Raw genomic sequence first — 9,931 nt, 5'->3', positions numbered from 1 at the left:
TGTGTTTGTGTGTTTGTGTGTGTGTGTGTGTATATGTAATTGTTGCTGATCATTGTTAACAATATTTATTGTTCCTCCATGGAGTAGTACTATGATGTAGACACAATCCTAACGCTCTTAAGAAATTGGATTAATCCAATTTAAAAGGTGCTCTTGCTCTTCATACCAAACTCAAACACTATGACTACACACTCAAGTGCACACACACACCCCCCACACACACACACACTGCTGGAAATCCAATAGTCAGCAGATTTTACATCACCTGACCTGCAGGCCAGTCCCAGGCCAATGACAGTCCAGTGTTTACTCCTAATCTGTGAGGACTAAATTTAGTGGACAGGAATTAAAACAAAGGCCGGAGAAGCTGGGGTGTAGGTAAAGAACACCTCTCATAAATTTACTGGTTTTGTGACCTTTCAATGTAAAGTTTCCCTAAAACAAAGTTGTTTTAGTGGATTATTTGCTGTACAAAGCTACAGTATGTGGACTAAGGATAAATATGTATATCTGACTAATATTTGGTGTGAGTCACTGTGCATTGTATGATACTTCAGAGTCATTTTCTCCCTCTCAGTTACAGAGACCCCCCCCCCAGTACAGTCCAGCACTGAATCAAATTCAGCTGACTCCTCTCAAAGTCCACCTGCCATCCTCATCACAGCTCCATCACGAGAAGACATTCATGCCTCAGGATCCACCATGACTTTAGCAGAGGCCGTCAAAGAGCGGAAGCCTTCTTCCACACCCATTGTCGTGGGAAGGAAACTAGTGACTAGAAAGTAACTCAACTGTCCTGCCACTTAAGGTAAACTGAGAATCAAAGTTCGGGGGTGGAAGAAGCATTCAAATAACTCTGATGATGTCATCAAAGTTATCTTGGGCTGGGTATTGAGACTACTAATTTATGACAGAAAACTTCCATTAAAAACTCGGAGTTTGGAGACACATGAGTATTTAACATATATTGTCTAATGAGAAGGTGCTATTGGTTGCTTTATGGGAAATGCAGAATCTTGGACCATATGAGGGACTAAAATTCAGCATATCTCACCCCCTGCTCCTTCAAGTTTGACCATTATTTTTAAAAAATGTGTGTCTTATGGGTCCCCCAACATTATGTGCAATACTAAATTGCTGGAGTACCGCTTTAAAGGCCCTGAAAACCAATTTTCTCAATCGACTTGTTACGCTTAGCAATGGATATCCATTTGGACTTTCTTTGAAAGTTACAACAGTATTGGTGATTTCACACAATGAATTTCTGTATTTGAGGGTTTTGTCTTTAAATTTCTCACCGGTTTTACGCAGGCGGGACTCTGTTGAGAAAAGGTGATGTCACATACTTCAGTGCACCAATCAGGATTTAGCAATATTTGCAATCAAAAATTGCTTACAGTTTTTGGGTTGTTGTCAGTCCACTGTCAATCAAATTGAACGAAACCACACCTACATATTCCTGATGAAAGACTGACTTTTGGTGTCAAACTCATAATAATACCCAAAACTTAAGCTTTGATTGTTTATTCAAGAATATCTTCACTCAAACCAAAACACAATGACAGAGGGTTTAACGACTGAGAAGACTGGTGATGGAACAGATAGCTGGCCTGCGGTCAAATAATCTTTTTTGCAATTAAGTGAAATGACCCAGAAGTATCTAGGTGGAAGCAAGGATAAGAGCTGGTTGAATTCTCTAAATCCCAAGGAAAGATGCTTCAATGCTTCCTTTCTTATCTCCTTAAGCATAGGACATAGGACGTAGTTTCTTTGGACTATTCAACTGCAGCCCGGGTGTTGGATTGCAGTCAGCTGTACTGTGATTGTGGATGGGGTGAAAGTTTAGAGGGCTGGGACGATGAAGATATGGAATGATATACTGCATCAAATAGAAGTGGGAAAAGGCAGGAGAGGAGAGACAGAAGTGCAGCTTGGTCAGATAATGGAGAAGAGGGCACTGCAAAAAAGTAAGAGCTAATCGGAAGACACAGCACAACGAGAGCCGGAGAAGGATTGGAAAGTTATAATTATGTTTGGGAGGGAGACGGGGCATTTTCACCCAGTGCGAGGCTACTGCTTCTTAACAACTGAAGAGTCCCTACCTCTCCTACGAATAAACAGCAAAAAGGCAAAACCCTCAAGATAGATACACGTGATGGTGTAAAGATCACAACACACATACCTGGTATAATGGCTAAACTGAGAGGTGTCATTTCAAATGTTCCACTAGCAATGACTAAGGAGGAAGTCAAGAAAGAAATCAGAGGGGGAAAAGTGCTAGACATCAGGAGACTTAGGACAAACAAAGATGATGTAAAGAAGGATAGTCCCTCTATGTTGGTGCATTTTGAGAGCTCACTTTCTAAAGAGATCAAAGTGGGGTGGATGAATTATAGGGTAAAAGAATGTATTCCTAACACGATAAGATGCTGTAATTGCCAAAGAATAGGACACGTTAGCCCTACAGTGCCACGAGGTGAACATGATTTTAGTAAATGTGCAAAGGACACTAAACTGAGATGCTGTAACTGTGGAGGAGAACACAGTGCTGTGTTTAGGAGGTGTGCAGTCCACATTAAAGCAAAAGAGGTACAGAAACACAATGTAATAAACAACATATCCTATGCAGAAGCTTTAAAGAGAGTAAATGGTAAAATGCAAAGTACAGTAACATATAAAGAGGTGACGAGTGGCAAAGAAAGTAGACCATGTGGTGGCCTCAGGGCTTTACCCCAGAGAACAAGTAGGCCCAGAATGCAGCAATAAGACAGAACAGTTAGAGCTTCAATAATACAGCCAATTCATTTTTCCCATAAATGCAAGGTAAAAGAGGATTTGTCAGTGGTAAATTAGACAAGTTTCATAGCCTTCAATTGTAAAACAACTAATGTGGCGACCAAGCAAGAGAAAAGAAGTAATAGAATGAAGACAGTGGTGAACCTGGCAGAAGAATTTTGGGTATTAAAGACTTGAGAGCAGAAGATATTCATGAATTGTTTAGAGTAAACACTGATGGAGGGTCTCAGGGTAATGATTAACATTGTTTTTATGGTGATGCATTTATTACAATTGGAACTTGAGAAGCCTTATTGCTAATGGCCAAGAATTTAAAGGATATGTATCAGACTCAGAACCATGAGTAGATATCTTATGCATATAAGAAACCTGGCTACGACCCTATCTTGACTTTCTTATACCAGGATATACTGTTATGGAAATCCTGTGAGCTGCTGGAAGAAGGTTCGGGAGACCCAGATGGCAGGATTAAGCAGGAGCATTTATTGATGCTTGATGCATTAGGGAGAAGAGTAATGAGCAATACAAATGTTAACAAGTTAACCAATGTGCCACCCCAAATCTGAAGGAATCCTTCCTGGTGAACGTATAACCGAATAACTACATCATATTTACTACATGTGCAAATAAGGTTATTCTTCATGGGACATCACATCGGTACATGTGTGAAGATTCTATTGGGTACCTAATCCTAAACACCAACTAAATCCTAGACACCAACTCACATTTTACCTAACTCCCGTTGTATCCCAAGGATGCTGTGGATGAGGCGTAGGAAAAAGAAAAAGGCTGCGATACACCAACGTGGCAGCTGAAGCAGAGGAGCAAGGCTGGAGTGCATCCAGTTGAGGTGTGTTACAGGGGCTTTGTTGCCAGCTCCACTGCAAGGCTTCTTGGGGAAGTAGGAATCAGAGGGGAGACCCAAAGGAGGGCAATTCAAAGCACTGACCAATACCACTGACTGGAGCAGTCACTGGCTATGGCTGAAAAGAAGAGATACTTTCTGGGCTGCCAAGTGACCATCTAGAGGCTAACCATGGTCTGATCAAATTGGGATTTGGAAGGGATTCTTGGAAAAAATGCAGATAAGATCCATTTATATACACAGGAGATCAAATGGCAAAAGAAATGGGAGTGTAGGAAAAGGGGTTTGGCGCATTGGTGGTCTGGCCTCTTAGACCTTTCCAGGTATTAGAAAATCTGTGTGTAGATTTGGATTAGTAATAAGACTGTGATTTAACCGTGAATACTATAGTCATAGGTACCGTAAATATAAGATAGGGTTCACATTTTTACGGATGGATCAAATGAGCCTCAAACAGATGTACTGGGTCTGCAGTTGCTGTGCCTAGTTACCAAGTGGGATTTAAGAGAACATCTGATTGTTTGAATGTATATACTGTTGAATTTTATCCCATGTTGAGGGCATTAGAATGGACTTAACAGGTTAGTTGCAGCAATGTAGAAATGTGTAGTGATTCTGTGTCGGCCCTTGCAAGCATTAACACAGATACAGCCAGAAGTCACAAGCTTTATGAAATCTTGTTTGCTATCTCAAGAATAGTTAAGCAAGGAAAAAAATATAACATTAATTTGGATCCCAGCAGGTTTAGGTAGAATGGTAGAGCAGACAAATCGGCAAATGAAGCGGTCAAAAACGAAACTGTTGAAATGAGTATTTAAATGATCAAAATCAGAGGGGAAAGGCATCATGTGGAAAATGGTAAATCAACGGTGGCAACAGCATTGGGATAACGCAATAAAAGAGAGACATTACACTCAATCCAAAACAGGGTATGTGTGTTAAGAAGTAGGGGGACAAAACTGAAAGAGCAGGTAATAATAAGCAGGGCTGAGAATTGGGCCCAGCAACCTTAACAGTACACTTTACGTCATAGGAAAACATCCAACGGGTCTTTGCTATGCCATGAGGCAAGAGACAAGATAAACCATGAGGTTGAGACAACAGCATATATATGGATTTCATGCAGGAATATTACACAGGAAAGACAAGTAATGATGACACAAATAAGGCGGGTAGGGGGCAACGTTTAAAGTATATTACAATGTAGAGACAATGTTCAAAGGAGGATTTATTTTTTTTTAAGGACGATTGGACCGGGAAGACGGCTTTCAAATTAACGGACGTTGAGAGAGAATAATAAACTGAGGGTGGCAGTAATGCAACACCGTGGATGCCAACTGCCGTAAAACCTCAAAAAAGAAGAAGACGAAGAACCACAATGGCGGCGCCCTCTAGAGTGGACTGCTGCTTGTCGAGTTGAAGCCATAAGCGACTATATTCTTGTCTTCCGAGTTTGAAAACGATCTTTTTTTTTATATATATATAAGAATGGACACCGCAGGAGAGGACGAACCGGACCTTATAAATTTGAAGTCCATCAAGAATAATAAAACATTCACAGTGCCTCAAAATCATAGGGTAAGAGAATCAGCTTAGCGAGAGAAGAAAGTGACGCCAGTCTCTGTTCAGGACTCTGGAACTCTGCTGAGCAGTGTCGATACATCACTCACAAAACACCAGTTAACATTATTTGCAAATCTAGATGGCCTAGTCAGAAATTCGGCATATGCTTAAAAAAGGCAACATTAAATATTTTATTAGAATTCTACTGTGTAGTTAGCTGTCTTTCGCTCAATATAAACAGCCCTCATACAAAAGAAAATTAATGTGGCCGCCAGTGTTTGGTGATACGCAAAATAGTTATTAAAATGGCTGATTTTTAAATGGAGTTTGGTATCCTCCCCATCTAAGACAGCTTATGTGTGCACATTGTGTAAAAGTAATTAGTTAGAGAGACACTTCCTTACCTTTATCATACCTTTTCTAGGACTGTGTAAACTTAATTGGAATAGTAATCACAACTCTGTGACACCAGCCAGCTAAGACGGGCTGTGATTTAAAAAAAAAAAAAAAAAAAAAAAAAAATTCAATTTAGATAATGGCAAATTTCCCTGAGAGCCAATTTTTCTTAAAGGCTCTGAGTGACAGTTTGGTTTGACAATCACTATTAGATCCTTTTATTGATTTCTTGTTGTTCATCATTTGATTTCAACTTCACCAAATGTCCACCTAGGTAATTCTGAATACATCAGTCATATGTCACATTGAGCTATCCAGAGAAATTTATGACTTTCCAGTTTCTGTCCATTAACCACATTAATGCTTCAAGCATTTTCCTGTAGGCAATGTTATAATCACAATAATATATATATATATATATATAAGAAAAGTTTTCTTAACTACTGTTGGATATGAGCATGATGCATGGAGTTAAAAGAAGTGAAGAGAACCTCTGTGACATCTCATCTTTTCACTCCTTTTCAGTTTGGAAGCTGCAGAAGTGTCAGAGAGTTTGAGAAACTCAACCGAATTGGAGAAGGAACTTACGGCATTGTTTGTAAGTCATTCATGTCAAAAACTATAGTTTAGTTGAACTAGGAAACATTGGTTTAACTGCTCAATAACTAAATATTCCTTTTCTTACCATAGACCGAGCCCGTGACACTAAGTCAGATGAGATTGTAGCATTAAAGAAGGTGCGGATGGACAAAGAGAAAGATGGTGAGACCACTTCTTTAACTCTGATTCGTATGTGTGTATTTGCATAAAATCACCAGTATCAAAAGCGTTCTTCCTCTGGACAACATCAATACATTCTAATAATAATCTATCCATTTAGGTGCCCATTAAGATTTGATATCTCTCGTATCCATGTACATGTTTTTGTCCTGATGCTGGCAATAGAGTAAATGTCAGGGTGTTATCAAAATCATTATGGATGATCCCCTGGTGACTATGAATATCATGAGCAGATTGTGCAGAAATTTAGTCAGTTGTTGTGAAAATATCTTGCTTAGGACCAAAATGTTGGACTTACCGTATCAACCAATCCACACTGTCATCCTTCGACCTCACCTTCAGCTTAGCAAAAAAAACCGAAGCAATAAATTAACACATTTAGTCCAAAGTTTAAATTCCCATGATGTCCAAAGTTCCTAAACAGTTTATTTCCTGATTTTCTTACTGTTTCAGTAGTTTAACTGTTAAAATGACATGTCAAATTTATTAAACCTGCTGACGCCCTGCTTTTTATCTGGCAGGAATCCCCATCAGTAGCCTCAGAGAGATCACCCTGCTGCTGAGGCTGCGACATCCCAACATAGTGGAGCTGAAGGAAGTGGTTGTAGGCAGCCAACTGGAGAGGTAGTACACACACACACACACTCACACACCCCATCACTGACAACATGCAACCTTAAAATTCAATTTGGATTTCAGAACACATAATCATCTGTCCCATACTATGACAGGGAAAATGTCAATATGCAAGTTCTTCACCAAGATGCATTAAATTATTCAAAGCAGCAATATATCTGCCAGCTCTAAAGGGGTTTTTGAAATCAGTGCTTGGAAGGAGAAATGGAACCTGCAGTAGAACAGTTTGTGTCAGTGGGAGATACACATCAGTGGATTGACTAGCAATAAAGGAGAATATTTTGCAGTGACAGTTATTGCTGCATATCTATCTGGTTGCAATGTAACGATTGAGAATCTGGACTGTAAAAGCTCATGCCTTATATGTAATGAATATCTTATTAGATGTAACTATCGTAGGTCCATCAAATATGACCTTGAATATGAGTAGTTTATGTGGCCACAGTTGGTTTTTGTAACCTTACACCCCACTTACTCCTTTGCGGAGGCTCACACGGACAGCTGCGGACACCATGGATGCGTAGTTGTTCTTATTATACTACTTTCTAGTCCGCTTGGTGTGGACCATGTGCAGTTGGTTCCCTTGTAGCAAAATTGGAGGGTACACAGTCGTCACGCACACCCTCTGATGGGTGTGCGTGAGGGTCCCTTGCGCGCATTCGGATGCGGAATGTATAACACTAGCCAAAAGTCACGACAACCTGTATGTTAACTACACTTAGTTTTGTGTGTTTCCCCTTCAGTCTGTTTCTGGTGATGAGTTACTGTGAACAGGACCTGGCCAGTCTGCTAGAAAACATGCAGACGCCATTCTCTGAGGCCCAGGTAAGACAGACTGAAGTTCCCAAATTTTACTTTTGATTCACATCATACATTCTTTCACTTAGTGTAATTTTCTAACCTTAAAAGTATGAATGGATTTTTTTTGCAGTATCCTTTCCAGGCTTCTACCCTGACCTACACACTCCTATTTAGTAAGATTTTACATTGGACCCCCAAAACCATGAACAAAAACTTCACCAGTGGTTCCCAGCCTTGGTTTTGGGACACCGCAAGCGGTCCCATCATAAAAGGGATCACACATTTAGTAATGGTTATGCAGAAATTTTTTATTTTTTTTTCCTAATTTGTTCTTTCTTCTTGTGCAATACAGATCATTTTCACATTTTCCGGTCTCTAAGAATCCGTCAAATTAATCATTCTTAGGACGAAAACAAGCTCTTTGGTTAACAGCTCACATTTAGTGTCCACACTGAGGCCATGACCTGAGATGAATGGTTGCAAGTAGCCTTTTTTTGTTTAAAGGGGTCACAAGCAACAAAGATAGTGAATCATTTCTGTGTGTACAGCACTGAGTGAAACCGATGCATTATTTTGATAACTTTAAGTTGTTTTAGGAGTGATAACTGTTGAGAGTGTGAGAGCTGCTGTATGATTGCAATTATTAATAGACATATCTGAACTAAATAAATGGGTAGTGAATTATATTAGAGATATATACATAAAAATTCCTTTTTTTTTCCTTTTCCTTTTTTTTCCCGAGGCTCCTTGAAAACCCCTCAAGGACTGTCAGCTGTAATGATACATCCTCTTAGCAAGGCATAACTAATTGTGACTGCATGACTCCTTAATTGCTGTGTTGGTTTGTGTTGTGCATTATAATATTTTCTTTTATTCTGTCCTTTTCCAGGTAAAGTGTATTGTTCTTCAGTTGCTTAAAGGCTTGGAGTATCTCCACCACAACTTCATTATACACAGGTCAATCCCAGACATTTACTAGAAACCATGTAACTAACTCTCCAGTTTTTCTGTACTCAGTATACTTTAAAAAAAGAAAAAAAGCTGTGACACCCGCTTGTTGTTTTACCCTTTTTTTTCTGAGAGAATTACTAAATGCTACCATTTGTCAAACATGGAGACTGATATCTGAAACAAGAACAGCGGCAACAGGAATACAGGAATCAACTAATACATCTAAATTAAACTACGTTTATAAAATGTTAGCTTGTTAGCGAACTAATTATAATATCTGCCCTGCCAGCTGTCTCCTTTACATTTGTAATGTGCAAATCCCATCAAGCAGAACCTAACATTAGTACCTAGTTGTTGCATGTTAACATGGGTAACTTTAGTAAATTGTGGCTAGTTAACTAGCTAACAGATTGTTCAGGTCAACTAAATTGACTTAAAACTACATCTCAGTTTTTGGAGTAGTAGACTCTGGCAAAATGTCTATCTTAAGAAGTATTTTATATATTGGTTAATATTTGTGCATAGCCTATATTCATAGTAGCACGACTGTGCCAGCCCTTGCTCATTTGTGACACAACTGCAAAGTTGTAATAGTCTATTTCTATTTATAATTGCCTGATACAAAAAAAAAAAATACATACAAATTTTGACTTCTAGAAAAAATATTTTTGAGTTGTGTAGAAAAATATAATTTGGCATCGCACCCGATAGCATCCCAAATCCCTACATTTTCTTGTAAACAAAGTTCCATCCTAAAATACTTTTTTTTTTTTTTTTTTTTACTCAATTTATCTTGAGTTCTGCTTTTTGTTTCTCTGGTGTATTTTTCTTATTCCTCTGGATTACCGGACAGCCATAAACTACTGGCCATGATGTTAGTATTTCCAATGTAGCAATTGTTCAGTTTATTTATTCAACTGTATAAATTCTTAATGTTACATGTAAGGGTTTTGTTTCAGTACCTCACAATCAAACAGCAGCGGCATCTTTCTAGAGCTGTAATTTTCACTGATGCTGAGCAGTCATAGAAGGAGAAATCGGATATAAAACAGGCAGAGATACAGTGCGAATTCAGTGCCATTACAATATACTCCCACTTTTTCTTAATGCGAGAACTCTTGCTCCTGTGATGCTGCTCTACGT

At 39.0% G+C, this 9,931-nt stretch overlaps 1 protein-coding gene across 1 annotated transcript in view; it reads left to right on the top strand.

Annotated features, from left to right (window-relative positions):
- Positions 1-4,998: 4,998 nt before the first annotated feature.
- The window catches only part of cdk10 (cyclin-dependent kinase 10), a 9,958-nt gene continuing 5,025 nt past the window's right edge, over positions 4,999-9,931 (top strand). Inside the window, exons 1-6 of the mRNA XM_040131920.1 lie at positions 4,999-5,239; positions 6,146-6,218; positions 6,311-6,382; positions 6,922-7,024; positions 7,780-7,861; positions 8,727-8,794. Coding sequence (XP_039987854.1) covers positions 5,150-5,239; positions 6,146-6,218; positions 6,311-6,382; positions 6,922-7,024; positions 7,780-7,861; positions 8,727-8,794 — 488 coding nt within the window. The 5' untranslated portion in view covers positions 4,999-5,149. The remainder of the gene's footprint in view (positions 5,240-6,145; positions 6,219-6,310; positions 6,383-6,921; positions 7,025-7,779; positions 7,862-8,726; positions 8,795-9,931) is intronic.

This window comes from Xiphias gladius, chromosome 8, assembly GCF_016859285.1.
Source record: "Xiphias gladius isolate SHS-SW01 ecotype Sanya breed wild chromosome 8, ASM1685928v1, whole genome shotgun sequence".
Taxonomy (NCBI): Eukaryota; Metazoa; Chordata; class Actinopteri; order Istiophoriformes; family Xiphiidae; genus Xiphias; species Xiphias gladius.
This window is presented reverse-complemented; position numbering and strand designations above follow the sequence as displayed.